Source organism: Zootoca vivipara, chromosome 1 (genome assembly GCF_965207765.1).
Source record: "Zootoca vivipara chromosome 1, rZooViv2.hap1.1, whole genome shotgun sequence".
Taxonomy (NCBI): Eukaryota; Metazoa; Chordata; class Lepidosauria; order Squamata; family Lacertidae; genus Zootoca; species Zootoca vivipara.
Genome location: NC_142582.1, coordinates 65,608,298 through 65,630,469, shown reverse-complemented (window position 1 = coordinate 65,630,469; position 22,172 = coordinate 65,608,298). Strand labels below are relative to the sequence as shown.

The window sequence follows — 22,172 nt, the reverse complement described above, 5'->3', positions numbered from 1 at the left end:
GCACACTGAATTCAAAACACATGGAGCCCAAATTAGTGTCTCTGTTATCAGCACCCAATAATCACACTGATCACAGATTGATACTGCATCAGTAAACCAACACATCCCAAGAAGGAAGGAAGCAACTGCCCTTAACTAGGGAACAATCTTTTCAATCCCCCCCCCCCCACTTTTCATGCGTTCCTTCTTAGCTCGCTGCATGCATCTGATAACAGCAGGTTGTTGACGTAAGAAAGCTCACCACAGTGTGGACCACTTAGGACTCTAAAAGATACCAGAATATGTTTACCTTCTGAGTACTTTTTAGTTAACTGAGAGGCTATAGTACATCTCCGCCATACCTTGGCCAATGCACTGCTGGCATGTGGCCCCCGGAAGGTTGACAGAGAGGGAATATGGTTCTCAGGCCAAAAAAATATTCCCCATCTCTGAGAAAAACAATGCAGATTAAAGTACACACCAGAAGAGCCAGACTAGCAGAGAATTTATTTTATTTGAAATAGTACATAGAGAAGACAACATTACTTCTAGACATTTGAGAGAAAGAAAAATGTAGATTTAGAGTTTTATCAACAATGATCTTGGAGTGATAAGTAAAACCTACAAATTATTTGCTGGAATGCATTCAGCACAAGAAGATCAGCTTCTACAACCAAAGAACATAGAAGAATACAGGATGTTCTGAATCCAGCAAGCAAAATTCCAAGCATTTAACTGCAAATAATCAAAAGAATCCTACATTTATAGATTAGTTTTCTTCTGAGAGAGATTGATTTTGTCACCGAGACTGAGAGCCATTCCCTGCAAAAGAGATGAGAGATTAATGGGTACCGGTTTAAATTAATTATTAACATGCAATAGAAACAATTTTCTCTCTATTTATATATCCAACCAGAAATAGCTGTCATTCACAGTTCAAAGCAGGGTTTCTAAGGTTAGGTCTGTTTTCTAATAGAATGCTGAAACAGCTATATTGCAGGAAACCCTTGATGCAGAGGGAAACCTAAATCAGCATTGGCTACTTCAATCTTTCATCAAATTAAACACTGCCAGGACAGCAGCAGTGAGTGTCATAATTAAAGGAGGAATGTGTTACATCAAGAAGCTTTACTGGAGGGGAGGGGGAAGGGGGTCTCAAAGGCAAGTTTAGTGGAGAAATACCCAGTTATAATTCAACTAGTGCCATTCAGCCCGTTTAATAAACGGGCGCTAGAACATTCGGCCTTTTTCGGTGGCAGCAGCGCGTGGGGGGCTTTTATTCCTTGTCTAATTGATTGTTCCTCCCCCCTCCCTTTGATCCTTAATTTATCCCTAATTTTCTCCCCCCCCCCGTTCCTAAACCCCAAGCCAAAGCACCCCCCTTTTACCTTTACAGCCCGGGCTCGGCTGGAGGTGCAGGGGGTATTTCTTCCTTTACCTCCTCCGAAGCTTGTGTTTGGAGTGCGGATCCCTCCCCACCCTGTTTTCGCGTACTTTTTGCGCCTGCCGTTTGGTTCCTAATTTCCCCCTGTCAATAGCGCTGCTGCTGCCAGGGCCCAGTGGCCGAATTCTGGCTCCTGGATGGCCCGGGCGGCTGCTCCGGGGTGTACGCCCAGTTTTTCGGGGGGTGGGGGTGGCTCCCGCTACTTTTGTTGGCCTCCGCGGCTGTTTTTCAGTCACCTGCTGCATCCGGGAGGGAGCTTTGCCGTCCGGGGGGCTGCGCCCACCCCGGCGCTTTCTGAGGGTCCCATGGTTGGCGCTGAGCATTCGGTGGCCTCCCCGCGCCTTTCCTGGCCATTCCGGCCCAGCGGGGGTCTCCCAGTTGCTTGCGCTGTTTGGGCCTCAATTTCGGGCCTGTTAGTGAGGAGAAGCCGGGGCCTCGATTTTTTGGTCATCCCGGCTTCCTCCTCAGGCCCTTGGGCACGTTGAGAGAGGGCCTGCCCTGCTTAGGGGCCTTGCTGCCTGCTCCTGCCTTCCACTGGTGGCCTGCTTTATCTTGCGCTGCTTGGGCCTCCATTTTGGGCCTGTTGGTGAGGAGAGGCCGGGGCCTCGATTTTTGGTCATCCTGGCTTCCTCCTCAGGCCCTTGGGCACGTTGAGAGAGGGCCTGCCCTGCTTAGGAGCCTTGCTGCCTGCTCCTGCCTTCCACCTGGTGGCCTCTGTGTGTGTGTGCGTGCGCGCAGTCTCTGCGTCCAATCCCTGTGTCCCTGGGGCACATGCTCAGTAGCGCGGAAAACGGGACACAGGGAATCTGGATGCAGAGACACTTGCATATTATTATATAGGATTCCTATATTTTGACTGAGAGCAAATACCCACATTTTCATTCCCTTTCAGTAAGGACCATATTATTTTGCAGATTCCCTCCTATATGTCAGGCATTATAACATCATGAAGAGTGAGATGGACAGAGCTTTGTGATATTGATATAATATTCTATTCTGCTCCTGAAGTGAGAAGGGAAGGACAGCCCTTGGCTCTGGAAAAGAGGTTTCCTATCCCATTCTGGCTCGTATTTTGCATACTACAAAAGATTATTGTAAAGTGGTGGTAATTTTCATCAAGCAGTGTGGGGAATCTGTGCCTCCTAGAAAGATGTGGTCCTTGGAAAAGGAACAGAGCTTGGTGGAAGAGCATCTGCTTTGCATGCAGAAAACCTCAGTACTGAAGCATCTCCAGGCAGGGCTCAGAGAGACTCCTGCCTCAACCCCTGGGAAGCCACTGCCAGTCAATGGAGACAATACTGAGCCTAAGTAGAAGGCAGATTCCCATTGCCCTGACCATTGGTCATTCTGGCTGGAACAGACAAGGAATTGGGTGTCCAGCCAACATCTGGAGGGCCAGGGGTTCTCCATCCCTGCAACATGCATGTGAATCCTCCTGCAAACTGCTTTTATCTATTTTTTTCTCTAGATTCCTTCCTCATTTCACAACTCCCCAACAGAAGCCTTGGGGGGAGGTGGGGAGGTGGTGGTGGCAGCATGGGGAACTGCAGTGGGGGAACTTTATTGAATAAGTGTCCTTCTGCTTGCCTAAGTTTTGGGTGCAATCTTGGGCGTTTCATCTCATTCTGAGATTTCTTAGCTATAAGATGCTCAAACTCAAATCCCCCCACAGAACTAAATAGTATGTGCTGGAGGCAAAAAAGTGCTACTTCTGTCTCTGATACTGCTTCTTCCATACATAGTTGAGACATATATGAACTTTTTCCTGTGGAAAATGCAGTTTCTATCGAAAACAGTGTCCGGTGCAATGCAAGGAGCCATTGTTAGAAGTGGACTTTGTTGACATTCTAGCATGTCCATGAAGGGACTAGAATGTCTGCCAAGTCTGGTGCTCCTTGCATTGCACTTCTGAGAGTCGCCCCAGTTTCATGAGCACATTTTCCAGTACAGCATAGCTGCCAAGTTTTCCCTTTTCTCACGAGGAAGCCTATTCAGCATAATGGAAAATCCCTGTAAAAAAGGGATAACTTGGCAGCTATGCAGTACAGACTGCGGTGGTATGACAGGTCCAAGAATTTGTCACACACCTGGAAAAGCATCATTTACAACCAACTATATCTGCTAAATAGAGATTTATGTCTCAAATGTTTACTTGGAAATTCATCTGTAACTCTATTCCAGGATACAGTTGCCCACTCTACCTAGATATCCTAACACAGAAAGACATTAACCAATTAGATAATATTAATTTGTAAATTTCAAACTTGCAACATCAGTTTGGGAGTTGACTATTTGAAGAGACATATAAAATATAATTACCTGACTTTTTGCACGAATTCTTATGTGTCCTGTGACTGGAGCATCAGGCCCAAGATGAATGGGCTTTTCAATGCTGACATTTGCAAGGGCATCTTCTCCGAATATGGACCGTGCATACAGATTGGCTGCCATGAAGCCACAGTAACCAGAAAGTGCCTAGAAAGACAATATTTTATATACCTTTTACAAGGGCATTTTTAAAATTTATTTTTTGAAATTAACTCATCACTACACAGCATCTTAAACTACATATTTACTTACAGGCACGCACCCTGCACCCCATAAGGGATTAAAGGCAGATAGTGATTATTATAATAATTAAATAATAATAAATGCATGGACTCAATGCGGAGCTAAATTACACTTTAAAAAACCCCTCAGTTTCTAAACCCAAAAGACAAAGAGAATCATATAATCGCTTGGATCCTAAGTTGCTTTTCCATTTGTGCCAAGTGTCCATTCATTTGGAGCTCTTAGCAACAAAACCCAAAGGTCTCCCAAATCTCAGAAGAAAATTTTCCCGAGGGGGGTGGGGATTATAGAGGGCTGCTGATGGAAAGGGAGGCGAGAAAGCCCCACTCCATGAATGTAACCCGATTCATTCACAGAAGGGAAGTTAGGATCCAAGCCAATGTATCTGGGTAACAGAACAGATTTAAATTCAATTAAAGTGGTTTTATTTGTGATTTGAGATCAGAGTTATAATTTATTAGCAAAAGGTATTACCTTTTCTGGAGTAAGGCACTTCATATTAGTTGACTTTAATATATGTTGCAAATATTCATTCAGATCTATTATATTTGTATTCACAGTGACCTTGAAAAATAAATAAATACAAGGACAATCATCGTACCAAGAACCTACAGAAGCTAAATTTACTCAAAGCTGATAAGACACATTACCATATCTCTGTGGAAGGCTGTTAATCTAACATGGAAACAGTGGCTGTTCTACCTCGTAACAAGTTCAGAAGGATGAGATAATACACCCTATTCTATTTAATGTGACCAAACAAAGCAAAACAGCACACATTTGCCGTATATCTGAAACGGTCCTGCACAACTCAAAAGCCTGTATTTGAAACAAATTTCAGCCCAATAAAAAGTGTATTGCCATGGGAGGTGCACATGAGTCAGAGTGGTAGTTTTTCTGAAAGCAGTACAGTAGCTCAGATGCAAATACCGGCATGCGGTGTTCTATATGTAATATACTTGGGCTCTTATGCTCCCGCAAATAGCTGCATATGTTCCCTAGAAAGCTGCTTCCAAGGGAAAAAAACTAACAAACCATATCACCCACACCCAGACCTGTATGGTTTCTTAATAATATTCTAATTTAAAATGTGGATAAACAAAGGGTAGTGAGAGCTCACTTTGTTTTCCCATTCAAATTCTGCCCACATCTGACGGAACTCAGTATCAGTACAAGTAGCAGGCTGGATGTAATCCATGATGTCAATATGGATGTCACTGAGGACAACGCAGTTTCTGTCACTAGCTGCTCCAGAAACATCATACACTAAAAGAGAGAGAGAGAGAGAGAGAGAGAGAGAGAGAGAGAGAGAGAGAGAGAGAGAGAGAGAGATTAGGAGAATGGAGTCCATTACATAACTTGCAACAGATTGAATGAAACTCATACTCCTTCCAATTCGGAATAGTCATCTCTTTCAAAATAGCATTTTCCTAAAGCTAAGTTTGTAAAATAAATACAGTCACATCCTCATAAAATAGAATCAAAGCACCACACTTTTAAGACTCCTTAATTAATGTATACTATCAGACTTGTACCCAGTATTGCTCAGTAATTCTAAGGAAACAATCAGAGCGGCTTTGAAAGGTAAGGTCCACCATCTTGATTCGAAATGGGGTTCAGCTCATATCCAAACGTAAGACAAAAATCCTTGATGTCAGAAAACATCATGCAAAATTTGGTCACGGTATCCTAAAAGGTGTCCAAATGAATAGAGAAGACTCAGACAGACAAACAATATTCCAAAATATATAGTTGATAATACAGAATGCTTACCGATATTACCAAAAATTATTCCATTCTCGGTGGAAGCGACTTTCACATTAGCCTTAATATTGGCAAAATCATGTGGAGCAAGTGTCAGAGGAGATGGTTTTTCCACAAGCTTCAGATCACCTGTTTAAAGAGAGGATGCACAGAAGTTATCCAGGGGAAAAACTATTACCAGTAAAGCATTTTACATAATTGTTGTATCTGTAATTGTTTACCTAATGTAGCTAATTCTAGTGTGCAATTCTGCAAAGTATCACTGGTCTGGTTTACCACGAGCACATCCAATACAATATCATATTGGTTGACATGAACATACGCCTCTGCATAGACTGGATCCGAGAATCCTGTCAACTGAGTCACCTGCCAAACATAAATAGAGAGTTAGGCTGCAATCCTATCCTCACTTAAATGGGAGGAAGCCCTGTTGAAATTCAATGTGACTCACTTCTGATCAGAGAGGTATAGGATTGTGCGGTTAACGTCTTAACAAACAGCTGGCATACATTATTGAAAATGAAGCATCACTACTGAAAACTGCATTATTCCTTTACACTATTCTCTTCCATTTAGGTCCATAAGGAGATTTAAGATCTTTCACATCTCAAACTATTTCCGATTATTAATACCAGAACACAGCTACCCTCTCTGGCATCCTTATCTTTCTGTAAACTGTACACTTGGGATATATGTTAAACAAGACACTCTAATGAACTAATGCCATTTCTGTGTTTTGCCCAGTAAAAACAACTTATCTTGTCTGTTTCATTCTCTTCAACCACAGCAAGTTGCACAGATTTTTCTCAAGGCTTTCCTCTGCTTGTTTTAAAAGGCAACAAGAATCCCTACAGGACTAACTGCTGTAAGAATGCAACTTACAAGACTTTTCAATATGTTTTCTAATATCACAAGCCAAGGTAAGGGTAACTGAAGCATTAACTGCCTAATTGGTTTGCTGCAGGGAAAAGTGACAATAGTATGCCAGCACTGTGTCAATTGTAATTATGGGACTAATTCAATGCTGCACTTTGTTCAGTCAAAAGCTGAATCCTGCCCCTTTTTAATAATTAAAAAAACCAACATAGAAAGTGAAAGGATTTCTTTTGCTTCAGTCCTAAGGACCGTCTGGTAAGACGGATATTTGACATCACCTTGTTGAGCTTGGATGCCAGTGGATCTGCAGCTTCTTTTCTTTGTGTGTTCCCCATAGCTGCTAGAAGACTCAGCTGAAACTGATCTTCCTTTGAGTTCATTTCATTTTTAGCAGTGAGTTGCATAAAAGAAATGGGATCATCTGGCTGAACTGTCACACTTCTCTTCTCAGACTCTTTCTGTGGTAAAGAGGAATAGGGATGAGTTAAGATATAACATATGCACAAGGAACAACTCTCTGTTACCTGGGCTTTTTGTCAAGAATCAGAGGCCCACAAAACGTTACAGTTACACAGGCGATTTTGAGCTCTCACCTTCTGCGAGAGCTTCTCCTCTTCCAGCTTAGCAGACAGCATGTGAGAAAGGGACTGCCTGCACTCCTTGTTGAAGATGTCATTCATTAGCGGGGAACATTCTGAGAGGACCTTCAGGCAGAGAGAAATCCGATCCACGTCGTCATCCGTTATTGGTTTCTTGGGAAGAGATGACTTTCCCAAATGGAGGATAGTAGCCATGAGCAACATTGCCTCAGCTACAAAAGACTGAAGGAGGGGGGGGAAGAGGACAATATTAAGATGTGCATTTCCTTTTGAATTCCAAAACTGAACACTCCCTCTTAAAAATAGCATGCAAAACCCAATCAAAAATGGGAGACACAGGTTATATCTGAAGCTGACGGCAGTAATTTGTTAGCTTGAAACTAAGTAGTACACCTTCACACAAAGCAAGATGTAAAAGCAGTGAAGGTGCCTTGAGTGTAAAGAGACTGTCTAAAAGGTGTGATCTTCAAGTAGCTAAGAGAGATGGCTGTCCTTTCACCAAGTGTCAAAGGCAGGAATCCCTTAAGCACAATTCAAAGAAATAGAACGTACATTTTGCTTCTTCTTTTCTTGAACCAGCATCACATAACGTAATGCAATCTTGGTCAGAGTTGTGGCGAGGGAGGCTGCAACAAAGAAATCCCCATCCAGCAAAAACCCTCTCAGTGGAGGCCTACCAAAAAAGAGAAAAGGGCAATTTAGGGAAACAGCACCCAACATATTGCTTAGCCATGTGACCTATATGACAGACTTCAGAAATAAAAGAACTCATATTACTGTGCCTAAATGTTTCAAAATCAGGAGGCTATGTGAGAAAAGCAGAAAAGATAGCCCGCACATCTAAATCAAAGTGCCCTGTGGGCTTGTAAGTTATATGTTTAAATGTTGACAATACTTTTTTAGACAAAACAATATAAAAGGAAAAGTTATTGTGGTGCCCTCGAGATATTGGACTACAACTCCCAACAGCCCCTGCCAGCATGGTCACTGATCAGGGGTGATGTGACTTTTAGTCCAAAACATCTGGAGGGCACCACACTGTCTGCACCTGATGTAACAGACTACCTATCATCCCACCCATAATAAACCCTCAGAATGCACAAGTACACAGAAAAGGGAGGGAATGGGGGGAGTGAGCCACACAGGTTGGATGATACATACTCATCTATTAAGTTACTAGTTAATTTTATGAAATGATGTTTTCAATTTTTTCCTTCCGTACAGAAGAACAGAACGGCCAGTAATGTTCCATGTTGGATAAAAAAACCCTCCCCACATTACTGGCTGGGACTGTAAGTACTTGGTGGGCTGGGGTTTTTTTGGGGGGGGGGGTGTTTTTTGTAAGCAGCTTTACTCAAGCTGCAAACAACTCTTTGCTTTGTGTCTATGCCCTGAGCCACAGCAACAAGATTCTCCTCTCTAATGACTCAGCAGGACTCGCTGCCAACGTGCAGATATCCCGTCTGAACTCAGTGTCTCCTGCCAATGATGTGCTTTCCAACTCCTGGCTGCTTGCTAAGAGAGAGGGGGGGAAATCTCCAAGGAATTCTGTATTGAGTTTTGTTTCTTAAAAAGTTGAAACTATATACTTGGCTCTGACCAAATGGCAGTAAAGGCACACCACCCTATTCTGTCCAATATTCACAGATAATAACTGCTGCAGTCTGTTCAAGCGTCATTACTGGAAAGTTGAGACGACTAGAGAGATTACAGGAAAAGAAAAAAATGCATCAAGCATTATATATCATTTGGATACTTTGTGTTCTTGCACTTTAAGGCGGCTTTAGTCTGGCAACTGTTATTAATGACAGGTTATTGTTATTTTTATACATATTTTCATACTTGGCAAGCCATTATGAGCAACTCCTTTCTGGAAGGGAGAAACAAGGTATACATTATTGTACTGTATATATATATTTAAATCCCACTAGTGCTCCAGGTGCTGTTGCACCATCTGAGGCAATTGAGGAGAGAAGTAGTGGGGATTTCCTTCAATTCTCTCTTCCTGAAAAGTTCCTTGGACCCCATCTCCCATCTAAAAAAACTGGGGGTGGCAGCTGTGGAGTTAATGGGCAAATCGGGGGAAATCACCTCCACACATCTTACGTGAGTGGACACCTCCTGCCAGATCTAAAGCCCTTGCACTCACACAATACCACCAGTAGAAAATCATCCACTACTAACAAAGGCAAAAGCCAAATCACCTGTCTTCTTCTTTTTTGGCAGGTCTCGAACTGCTAAGAGCACTCTGTGTAGCATACGTTCCCATTTCAGTAACCAGTTTTTGGGCAGGACCCACAGTAATTTCCTCCTCAGGCTTCATCTCACCAGCTTCTTTCTTGATTTCAGAGTCTACTATTGGGATCTGAAAGATTAACAATGTGACTGATAAAAAAATTAACAGCATAAACTTCAGCCTGGAAGATGGGGCTATATTCTCTCAGATGCCCCAAAGAAAATAGCTTAACTAATCTCCTCCCGTACGCACCTCCATATATTAATTTCTCTCTTTCCATTAAAGTACTCCCTGTTCCATTAACTATTAATGAAATGATGAATTATTTCAAGGTGATTAATCTTTGATTAATTTGTTTAGCAGAAATTACAAGCTGGTATTAGCATGGTATTGTTTTTCATTTGTACAGTATATCCTCAAGAAACCACCAAGTGTAACCAATTTTAAAATCCTGTGTCTTCCAAAGGCTTATTTTTTCCTGAAATGTATAAAAACAGAAACATATGATTTGATTAACAATACAGACACCTACCTCTCCCAGTGATCTACGGACTTCTGTCATTACACTCTGTATATCTTCCTTTGTGCTACAGTATTCTCCAAGGATCCAGAGGGCTCCGCGATAAATTCTATAAAATAAAGCACAAATAAATAAATAAATAAATCATCCTTGCACTTTTATACAGATAATCAATTCAAACTGCACCCTCATGCATTTCATGGGCAAATCAGTCATTCCGGCTCAAAAGGATTAAGTAGCCTACAAAAATTATTAGTATTTGCTTAGCAGAGGCTTAGTTGTCTATTGATCTGCTTACCAGATGTATGAACTGTCAAAGGTAAAGGAGACGAGTGGAAGAACATCCTCCTCCCTCCTTCACTCTTTCAGTCAACACTCTAGATTGATTTCTCAGTGGCAGAAAAATATTGCAGGAACAGTAAAACTCATGGGATATAAGCCACTGCTAACAAAGGCAAAAGTCCAATCACCTGTCTTTTGGGGCACTATTGTGAATGCAAGGGCTTTTGATCTGGCAGGAGGCATCCACTCAAGGAAGAGGCAGGAAGGTGAGAAGAAGTGGGAAAGCAAAAGACATGTGAATGGGCTGTCAGAAAGGCCAAGAAGATGAAATGTTGACACAACCCTACATATATTTACTCACAATTAAGCTCCACTGAAGTCTACTAAACACAATGAACGTGTGAGCAGGACTGCGGCATGAGTAACCTTTTAATATCACTTCCCCTGCATGCTGAGAAAACACATACTAAAACAATTAACCTAATGAGGTTTCTCTCCCAGCAAACCAAGCTGCTTTTGAAATTTGAGATGCAGGATTACCGAGTACAGTCGTACCTCGGAAGTCGAACGGAATCCATTCTGGAAGTCCGTTCGACTTCCAAAACTTTCGAAAACCAAATCGCAGCTTCTAATTGGCTGCAGGAAGCTCCTGCAGCCAATCAGAAGCCACAGAAGCCCCGTCGGACATTTGGGTTCCAAAAGAACGTTCTCAAACAGGAACAATCACTTCCAGGTTTGCGGCGTTCGGGAGCCAAAACGTCTGAGTTCCAGAGTGTTTGGGATCCAAGGTACGACTGCACTAGTAAGGTAAATTTTGGACAGATTTCCATTTTTATCTGTTCAGAGGCACACAAAAATTTGAAGGCAATAAAATGAATCCTTATTTAGCATTTTAGCCAAAGTCATATGCACTCACATCAGTTTCCTGAACTTGCTTCTATTTTAACAACTTAGAGCACCTAAAACCTTTAAATCCAGGTGGGGAGCAGTGTCTACTTGAGGCATATGTTAAACTTACTTGACAGATTTAATACAGTGGAACACTTCCAGCATTTTCTCCACAATAAGTAGTCTGAGATTATCAAAACGCTGGATGGCTTCACGCACAAACTCCAAGACATCAGCAGCTGCAGCTTCATTATAATCACTGAGGAACTCCATCAACTAGGATGAGAGTGAATAAGTCACACAACTTGAAAGACATCAGCACCCCATTAGCCAGATCAAGAACTAGAAGATAACAGGATTTGGATTGACTGTACATGTCCAAGAGTGCTTTAGGCTCAACTATTTCTGTAAGGCACAGTGCACTGAACAAGGTGGCAGTTAGGTATACAGTAATTTGACAGCCGCTTTGCATGCATAGAGGCCAACAGCTGCCCATATCACATTCAACAAATGAGTCCCTTCAGCAGAAGCCCTGTGCAAAGTCTTCTGCTTGTGCAATGGGTCCCACCACCACCACCATTTCCTTCCAGCGCAACTGGCTCAGGGGTTGGGGTCAGGGAATCCTTGGAACAACATGGTGGGGGGGGGAAGGGGGATAATTCCATCTGGCAAACCATATTGCTTGCACTGACAGAACTATCAGAATAGCATGATATTGAATTCTTTCTAAAAACTTTAGTAAACTTTCGCAAGAAGAAGAAGAAGAGGAAATCCTAAGGAACTCAGTGCTTTCTGACTCAATGAAGTTGTTCTGAAGCTTTTATAATTCAAAATAACGATGACAAATTCTTGTTTAAACATCCACAATGTTGTCTGGTTACTTTCTGGCAACTACAATTCCACAAAAATAAGAACCTCTCCTCACATAATGAAATTATGAGAATTTATAATGAAGTGTGTATTTTAACTAATAGAAAACAAACTGGGAACAAGAATAAACTTATAAATTGGGGGTGGGGGTGGGACCAATCAGGGCTACAAGAAAAGTAGCTGAGAAGGTAAGTGACTATTAAATATTAAACATTTATTGCAAGTTAAGTGTAACAAAATTCGTGGAACAGGAAGCAAAATGTTGAATGAGTTGCTTACCACAGGAATTACATTTGCAGCCATATCAGGGAACCGAACACTACAGGAATGTAATGTCCGAACAAGTAACTGTCTGTATTTATCAGTGTCTTCATGCTCTGTCACATTATTTGTTTTTATTACTTCTTTCTTCAAAACAATCACCAGCTAGACAAAAGCAAGACACAAAACAACAATTACATTTTTTTAAAAAAGGTCAAAAGATTAAAGCTAAAGGTTTATGTAGTTACTCAAGAGTAAGCTACACTGAATTAAGAGAGACTTTACTCAAACATTAACAGGTATAGGATTCAGCTGTGGGGATGGGGGGGGAGGAGCATGTGTTTTACCTCTTCTACATTTCTCGAAGATACAAGATCAAGAGCCAACTGTAAGGTCTTCTTGCGCACTTCCAAGTCTGGAGTACTCAGAACTCTTAGTATGTCCATTACTAGATCCTGAAATAAAACACACTTTGTTTGTAGGCATGGGCTATTTCATTTCTGTGCAATGCGCTGCTTATATTTATTTATATTTTACTTTATTTATTTAATTTTTATACCACTCTCCATCCAAGGATCACAGGGAGGATTAAGATATAAAAAACCCCAAAATGCATAACACAGTTTTAACATACAACATACATTTGGTTGTATAGCTTTGAATTTAGGAAAACTATGCCTACCTGCAGTACTCTTTCATGGGCTGGGTGATCCTTGAGTTCAATCAAGCGGTCCAACACAATGAGCTTCACATTGTTGTCACTTTCTTTAATAATCAGGTCAATATAGCACTGAGCTGCTGCCTTCAGTTAAAAGAATAATGAAAATGCTTAAAGCATTCCAATTTGTGATATAGGAAAAGAAGTTGACAAACAAATTAAGTTTGTCTAAATCAACAGGAAATGTTACAAACTAAGGAAGACTGGCAAGCCTGCACAATAATTCAAGCACTTGAATTGATTTGCCTGTTTGACATTCTCTGGTAGTTTGCATGGATATTTGTGGCACTATATTTTCCAATCTTAGGCATCAGGATGAAATATGGGTGCACATTCAGAAAATAATTGTATGTATATTTCAAGTGCAAAATGCAGCTCAACCTTTGCATCCATTTCTGGGGGTGGGCAGGATGCAAAATACGATGCTATACAATGCAGTGGTACCTCGGGTTACAGATGCTTCAAGTTACAAACTCCGCTAACACAGAAATAGTACCTCGGGTTAAGAACTTTGCTTCCAGATCAGAACAGAAATTGTGCGGCGGCGGCACGGTGGCAGCAGGAGGCCCCATTAGCTAAAGTGGTGCCTCAGGTTAAGAACAGTTTCAGGTTAAGAACGGACCTCCAGAATGAATTAAGTTCTTAACCCGAGGTACCACTGTACATATCTCAGCTGAAGAGTAAGATACTGGAGTGTTCTATTACCATAGTACTTTTGGACAACATACAGTTCGAAGTGGCCTCCTTCTAACTTTGCCCATTCCTGACTTAGTACATCATGGAACTGCAAAATGGTCGCTTTGTCTCTGATAACACAGTACCCTCAAATGCTTTCTTTAAATTATAAATTGGATAATGGTTCATCTGATGTTCATATCCATGTGCCAAAAATCAATGAACAAAGCAGTACCTTTGTGAGACACTCCTAAACTTTACCTGTTCCAATTCACAAGACTTAAAATGCCTTAGTACCAAATGTATACTGATATCCAGGACACTTTAAAAAATGTTTTAATGTGTCACAATACACTGCAGTACCTTGATTGCTGTTGGTGCACTGGAAAGTGTAACTAATGTTCCTGCTGCTTCATATTTTACTGCAGGGCTTGATGATTGCAGTAAATTGTAGATACAACGAATAAACCGAGCTCTTTCTGATGGATTAGCATGGCAAACCTAGATTTGGAAACAAAATACGCAGAAGCAACGTTCTCTTACACAAGGAGGAATGGATTATCTTTTTTAAAACAAACAAACAAACAAAAAACCCTCAACTGCTTAGTTCTCGTTACTACACTACAGTTGGTTGTCAAACACCGGGGGAAACCTGAACGAACATACTAACCATACAAACATTAGCAGTACAAAAATGCAGAATATCACTGATACAGAAGTCTTATTCAAACAGCATTGTATTTCTAAAAATACACCAGTTTGAATCTGACAAACTACTAGAACTCTGATTTTGGAAAATTGCTTTTTTGTCCTCTCCTCCTTGCTACAGCTTCCAAAAGTCGATTATGTGAGTTGGGAGACCCTCGTATTCAGCCTCGGTGACTACAGATGGAAATGAGTTTTATCAGAAATCACAGAATCCTATTGTGTCAGTGCAAGAGCCTTCTGATTGCACTTGCATCCAGCCTATCATCTTTCCATCTGATGATGTGGAATCTGGCATACAAAACCGTAAAGGTTGTAAATGTCTATTGTAGACCTACTAAAATGAATGGGCATGACTAATTTAGATTCATTAGTTTCAATGGATCTCAGAGCAAAACCTAGCTGGATACAACTCTCAGTTACTAACACATTTGTTAGTCCTTAACTTCCATTTTCCCAGTGTCTGCAACAAACAAGCTGAGGCTCATTTAATTTTTTTAAAGAAACAATTTCTTTCCCAATGAAAGTTTAAATTATTTATTTCCTGTACCTTATAGATCAGTTCCACAATAACAAGTTGTAGAATATCACCAAATGTCTGGACTTGGTCAATACAGGTACTCAAGTAATCCAAAGCACGGTCCTTCAGAAATAAACAAAATAATTTTCACATTTGAGTTTTGCCATTTCTCATTAAAATCCAAGTAATACGCATTCATTTTTACATTTTATATCCTTTCAGTTTACCAGGGACACTCCAAATTACAGCAGATAGTTTTATTTTTAGTCATATGTTGCCATTTTTGTACATGGATGACACTTTAATAATATAATAGGCTCAAAAGGCTTACAATCTAGAAAAAGACAAAAGGGAGACAATAGAAGGAAATGGAGGTGGGCAGACCTGGAAGATAATGTGTATATTGAAGGTACACATACTTAGGCATACTGGGTGCAGGAGGCATTGAAAACCCGTGTTTTGAAGAGAAATTTGAAGAAAAAGAGAGAGATGGCATCATAGAAGGCATTCTGGGAGATGTTTCCAAGCATAGGGGGCAGGAAGGGAGAAAGGGTGCAGTTGTTTAATGAAGCAGGAAACATTTAGACAGCTTGGGGTGATAGAACTGGATGAGTGAAGGCAAGGCAGGGATATGACAAAAGAAACAAGAGGGGAATGCCTCTTAAATCAAAACACAAATTCAAAGTGTTGGTGCTGACCTTTAAAGCCCTAAATGGCCTTGGTCCGGTATACCTGAAAGAGTGTCTCCACCCCCATCATTCTGTCCGGACACCAAGGGCCAGCGCCAAGGGCCTTCTGGTGGTTTCCTCGCTGTGAGAAGCCAAGTTACAGGGAACCAGGCAAAGGGCCTTCTCGGTAGTGGCACCCTCCCTGTGGAACTCCCTCCCACCAAACGTCAATGAGAACAACAACTAACAGACTTTTAGAAGACATCTGAAGGCAGCCCTGTTTAGGGAAGCTTTTAATGTTTGACTGACTATTGTATTTTAATATTTTGTTGGAAGCCGCCCAGTGGCTGGGGAAACCCCACCAGATGGACGGGGTATAAATAAATTATTATTATTATTATTATTATTATTAACATAATACAAAACCAAGAAGGATGGGGGGAGGACATTTATTTTTACCTGATCAGCATGAATAAGCATCATGAAGGCATTTCTTTTGCAACTTGCATCTTTCTCATTCACCAGAAAATCATGGATCAGTTCAGGGGCATCAGGTATAAGATGCTCAAAGTTTCTTTTAAAAGAACAGAGATAAAGATTACAAATTTAATGCTGAATAATGTAATTGGATTAATACAAATTGTAGATGTTGTAGCCTTTTGAAGAAAAGTTAAAGAACAAATGTTCTGTGCTCAATCTTTATTTTAAAAACACAGCAAGGTGCCCCAAAATAGGTAAATTTCTCTCAATTCTTTTATCTGATGCCATTTCTGCAGGGTTACAATTATTTACCTTTTTTGTGAGACCACTAACAGGGTAAATCTGTAACATTGTAATTATAACTTGGCTGCAATTCACGGGCTATGCACCATACTCCTAACAATCATGATGGCTTCAAACCTTTCCTTATGCACTGCTTGACAAATCAATTTGAAGAGTTTCAAAACTATAATCTGCTGCAAAGAAAAAGCCACATAGAAAGGGGTTCCATGGATTGCAGCCTCAATTTATTCAACAAGCTACCAACAGTTGTGTTAATTCTTATGATTTTATTTTACCCTGCTTTACATTAGCTTGGACCAAAAAGTAAACTTAAAATAAATATTTCTAAAAATGAAGTTAAATGCTCCCAATTTCTCACAATGTCTCAATGCCATTTCTTAATTAATTTGAATGACAGACTGGCTCACAAGCATCCCATATAAAAAGCTATCAAAATTATGGTCATTAACTGTTTTTCACCAGAACCCCAGTGTGCTATACCCCTAGCTCTGCAGGTCTGTGTGTACTTGTAAAGGGGCTTCTGGACAGATTGGAAGACAACTGTGGCATCCCACTTGTGCAATGGACTTCCACTCATGCAAACACTACTTTCCCTTCCTCTCCTCCCTCCTGTATTCCTCCAAAATCTGCTGAGAGCTACAGTGAGGAGGAGAGATTACACTGTATTCATTGGTGCAACACTGGATTTAATTTCATAAGTACAGTAACACTCCCATGCAGCATGTGTGAACAGTTTAGCAAAGGGAAAATAAACCAAACCAAAAAGTATTTAGAAATATTTCTCTGCTAGAAGTAGCAACTGAATTGGAATGTACAATCCACAATAATATAGAAACCACAACAGATACGAATTATGAATTCTTCAAGCATTTATTGAAATAAAATTTTAAGTTGGTGCTTTTAACAGGTGATGGTCAAGCTTGATTTTATCATTTGAGCATTATATAATTACTAAATAGCTCTAATGCATTAAGAGAGGGAAAATATGAAGTGTTTAAATGATGAGCATCATTTTTGGTTGTCACCTTTCTCCCGCACCCCCACCCCAAAGATACAGCATAGCTATGTTCCTAGCCTGACAGCAAAATTTACCTGTAAATAGTGTAGATTGCAAGGACTGCATTCCTGCGCACATAGCTGTGTCGATGTTCCAGACATGCACGAATAGCTGGCATCAATGGTTCCAGTAATTCTGCTTCTTTAAGCTTGCAAAGGAAACGGAGAGTGGATCCTCTGATGAACTCGTTTGGATGTTGAAGATCCTGAAACATCAAAATCAAGATGATATATGTACAGTATTTGGAAACGAAGTATTGCATTCTAGTCTCCTTACATCAACTAAGTCTACTAAATCTGGTCAAAATCAAAATCAACTAAATCTGGACAAAGGCAAAAATAATCCAAAACTGAAAGTCATTTTTACAATAAAACCACATCTTGGTCCAAAAGAACAAGACAAAAACATAGTCCACTTACAAAGCAGGTATTTAGATATATGCTATAGCATTAGGATGGCTGGTTACAAATTACGTTGATTACATATTACGATTCTATGCTACAAGTAGAATAAATAAAACATTAACCTTTCTGTAGGCATCACAAACAAGGATCATTTCTTGCAACAGTCTACCATCTGGAGTGGTCTTGGGAACAATCTCCCAAAATACTAAAAGCAATTTTTTGATGGTGTGGTCCTGAAGTGGCAGCACAAACCGAATAATAGTCATCAAAAGTCCTGGCAGCTTTTCACCATTTAAAATCATTATGATTACTTTCTTCAAGGCCTCTGTCTTAGATTTCACATCTCCTTTTTCTGTTAGACAAAAGAAGCTGTGTAAGTTACATTAACCACAAACTATGATAGCAGAACATTTTAAAAATGTTGTTGCATTACATACTATCATTCAGATTTTCTTGTACTTTATTCTGCTACTGCTACATTTTGTTACATGTTAATCACTATAGAGGAGACTTCTACACTTTGGCATAGTAAACTGTAGCCTTTGCCAACCTGGTGCCCTCCAGATGTGAGCCCTAGTGACCCATGCTGGCTGGTGCTGACTGGAGATAGAATCCAAAATACCTGGAAGGCAACAATTTGGTGACAGCTATATTACTGTGTACTACTCCAACCAAAAGAACACACAAGTAAAGGGGAAGGGGAAGGGGAAGCATTTCTGGGTAGACACTATTAGGTTTTCATGCGCTTCACATTACTGACAATTCAATTTAGGCACAATTCTTACATACAACCACCACACAAAAGGATGCTTGAAAAAGTTCCCACATGGTGGCTCCTCTATGCAGTGGCTGTAATGCACAAGAGTTGCATGCTATAGAACGATCACGAACACACACACACACACACACACACACACACACAATCAGCAATGCCTGCACTTTTGCTGCACTCCACTTTTTCAGTACAGCTGCAACAGAGTGCAGAAGGAACTGAAATTTAACTTGTCATTCATCACTGTTTGCTATGCAACATGCTTACTCCACCTCCCATGTTTTGCCCATGAGACCTTATGTATTTCCTCACACTGATGTGTGTGGTCTGTTAACCATTTTAGCTACTACTATATGCTAAAATTAGTTTATTTCACTTTTTAAAGACTGTTTTAAAGCATTAAATATTTTCATTTCTTTTTTCTTTCATAACACTGATTGCCACGACAGCACAACAGGCAATATAATATTTGAAATAAATGCACATACAACTATAAAGGTATGGTCCAGAAAGCATAACTTACCCAAGTCATTCTTTAAGCTCATTTCAGAGGGTGGCTCCGAGTCCATTGGAACAATGATTAATGTATAGCACACATTTTCTGCAGCCGTCATTTTGTCTCTTTATCAAAGTTCTCTCAATGCAAGAATTTTTTAAAAAGATGTCTCACAAACTCTGGAAAAGAATTCCAATAATGCAGTTAATTGAGAACTACGCTTCTACTGTAGTCCATAATTTGACATAAAAAATTCCCACAAATATCTTCAAGTCTGCATTTTGTCTACTGTACTGAGGCCTGCAGGACAATGTACTGTATTGAAAATAATGCAACAAAAGAGCAAATATATGCAACCATATTTCAAGGGGAACAGTGCATTCTTGTATTCAGGCATAAGGCAAACTTTGCCCTCCAAATGTTTTTGGACTACAACTCCCATCATCCCTGACAACTGGTCCTGTTAGCTAGGGATGACGGGAGTTGTACTCCCAAAACATCTGGAGGGCCGAGTTTGCCTATGTCTGACTGACCCAAGGAAGGAGGACGCCTCTGCACACCAGAGGCAACGAAACAGCCTTCGGGGCCAAGATTCTCTTTTTTTAAAGTTGAAATCAAACTTCCAACTTCTCCCGATCCCGTTTTTTTTAAAAAAATCTCCGAACTAAGCACTAAGCTACCTGGCAAAAGACTTGAACCCGGGTGTTTCCAAACCACTCGCCGCCCTCCAAGCCAGCAGCAACGAGGCGCCCATTGCGCCCGTTTATTCCCGGGGGAAATCTCAACGCCTCCCCCCCCCCCACGGGCTCCTCCGCCCTGGGAAGGCAGAGCCAGACTCGCGACCTGAGGCTCCTTACCGACACCCGTGTGACAACGAGGCGCCCTTCTGCCTCCCCCATCTTGGGTCGGCGACGGCGCCCACTCGGCATTAGGCCCGGCCGAGGGATTTGGGCGCCTGAGCCTCCCGTGAGGGCGTACTACGTTGTTTCAGTGGGAGGCTGGAGACCGCAGCGAAGGTCCTTCTCCGCTTCACGGCGACGCTGAAGCCCCCCAGGAAACTTGGCGGGCCCCGGCGCTCGGCGCCTCCCCAGGCATCCCTTTCCCCGCCCGCTCGGCTGCCCCGCTACTAACCTCCCCCGGCTCCGGGTCGCTTCCGCTCGCTGGCGGTCCCCGCTGCGGCCTCGGAAAACGGTCGCTGAGGCTGCGCGGCCGCCGTCTCTTCGCTTCGGTAGCGGGCCGTAGCGGGTCTCCCCGCCTTCCTGTCTCCTCCCGGCGCCGCTGCCTCCTGCAGCTGACGTGGAAGCACTCGGCACGCAGGGCCACATCGATAGTACGGCGGCCCCGACGGGACACGCCTCCTCCGCCGCTCGCCGAAACGCGCGTTCGCCGGAGGCGGGGAGCTGAAGCGCGGCCTCTTCCGCCTCCCGCAGGGTCGCCGTATCCGGGTTGGAGTCCAGCCTGCGAGGGCCGAGGCTGCTGCCCCACCCGCTCCTGGGAGCAGGACCTGGGCGCCGTCCGCACCTGTGGCAGAACGGCCGTTACACTGCGTGGCATTCAGTGGCCCCCGATGGGGCTTTCGGGTTTCAGGCCTTCGTTTCTTTCTAAGCCACGGATGGAGAACTTCAAGGCCAGGGGTCAAATGCAGCACCTCTCCATCTCGGCCGTGGGCCTCTTTCCCAGGCCCTGTACCAATGCTAGATTTACGTGTAAGCTAAACAAGCTATAGCATAGGGGCCCACTCTCTTGGGGGGCCCAAAAATATTAAAGGGGAAAAAACGATGTACATTTCCAAAATATAAAAAAACAAAATAAAACCTTCATACAGCAACAGTGTGTTGTGTTGTGTTGGCTCCAAGGGTATTTGTTATGTTCAAATGGCTTTAGATACCTATTAGGTCCATAAATTACAACATAGTGTATATTCAACACAAAAAACAGCCACAATTTGTTGTTGACAATGACAGCTGGACATAAAGGGCCCCATTACCTTCAGTAGCTTAGGGCCTCATCAAACGTAAATCCAGCCCTGCATGTATCCCTCACCCCAAGGAGCATCCCTTATCAGCCTTTGCTCAGCCTTATTTGTGGTAGCTGGAATGGGTCCTTGAACTCTGACAGTGCTTCTTGCGTGCCTGACAGCGTTGTGCGAGGGCGTGGAAACTAGGCAAAATTCACATCAGTTGCCTCATCCAACACTGGTATACTGGTTCAGGGAGGGGGTGTTGCCTTTGAACTGAAAAAAAATCCTGACAATAGACTTAGGTTGCAATCCTAAAATGCTTGCTGGCGTAAGCAACTTTCAATTCAGTAGGATTACTTCCAGACAGACATGCATCTAGATAACAGTATCCTATTCGAAACCTGTGCTTTTTATTTTTGTAGAATCAGAATGGTTCATGAGTTGAGGGTGAGTAGTGTGGTGGTCAAGTTTCCCGATGATACTGTTCAGTGATGTTAGAGAGATTGTGAAAAGCTCCAAAAAGACCTCTCTGAACTGAGTGACTGGGCTCTAAATGGAAAAGTGAAATTCAGTGTAAACAAATTTAAAGTGATGTGCATCAAACACAATCTTAATTTCTTATATATGCTCATGGAGTCTGAACTGGTGGTGAGTGACAAGCAGAAGACCTTGGAGTCAAGGCGAAAAGCTCAATGAATGGCTTAGTGTGTTGCAGCTGTGAAGTAGGCAAATTCCAAGCTAGGGATCATTAGGAAAGGATTTGACAATAAACTGCCAATATCATAATGCAATTATGCAAATCTATGGTGTGACTGCATTTGGTATATATACTGTGTATAGTTCTGATCACCTAATCTCAAAGGTCAGAAAAGGGCAATGAAAACAATCAAGGGGGTGTTGCAGCTCCTCTGAGGAAAGGTTGCAGCATTGAGGTGATCATGCATGGCATTATTATTATTATTTATTGATTTTATATACCGCCCTATACCCAGAGGTCTCAGGCATATAGATAGAGGATAGAGAAAAGTCCTTCCCCGCCTCATAACACGAACTCAGGGCCATCCAATGAAGCTGAATGTTAGACAGGTCAGGACAGATAAAAGAAAGTACTTCTTCACACAGTA

At 41.9% G+C, this 22,172-nt stretch overlaps 1 protein-coding gene across 1 annotated transcript; it reads right to left on the bottom strand.

Annotated features, from left to right (window-relative positions):
* Window positions 1-474: 474 nt before the first annotated feature.
* On the bottom strand, window positions 475-20,386 carry COPB1 (coat protein complex I subunit beta 1). The gene is made up of 22 exons (XM_035119839.3): window positions 20,220-20,386; window positions 19,116-19,267; window positions 17,943-18,172; window positions 17,452-17,621; window positions 16,036-16,150; window positions 14,939-15,031; window positions 14,047-14,184; window positions 12,973-13,092; window positions 12,638-12,745; window positions 12,309-12,455; window positions 11,290-11,435; window positions 10,002-10,098; window positions 9,438-9,598; window positions 7,786-7,906; window positions 7,228-7,455; window positions 6,913-7,092; window positions 5,980-6,124; window positions 5,768-5,887; window positions 5,115-5,260; window positions 4,469-4,558; window positions 3,743-3,898; window positions 475-801 (listed from the first exon to the last, which is right to left on the bottom strand). The coding sequence occupies exons 2-22, from the start codon at window positions 19,204-19,206 to the stop codon at window positions 742-744; spliced, it is 2,862 nt and encodes a 953-aa protein (XP_034975730.1). The 5' UTR covers window positions 19,207-19,267; window positions 20,220-20,386; the 3' UTR covers window positions 475-741.
* Between the last annotated feature and the right edge of the window lie 1,786 nt (window positions 20,387-22,172).

Excerpts from the sequence above, each read along its gene's own strand:
- COPB1 (XM_035119839.3), bottom strand. The coding sequence starts at position 19,206 with ATGACGGCTGCAGAAAATGTGTGCTATACATTAATCATTGTTCCAATG. Across the intron at positions 7,456-7,785 it reads AAGAAAAGAAGAAGCAAAAT|TCTTTTGTAGCTGAGGCAAT; the intron begins GTACGTTCTATT and ends CCCCTCCTTCAG. Across the intron at positions 5,261-5,767 it reads AATAATTTTTGGTAATATCG|TGTATGATGTTTCTGGAGCA; the intron begins GTAAGCATTCTG and ends TCTCTCTTTTAG.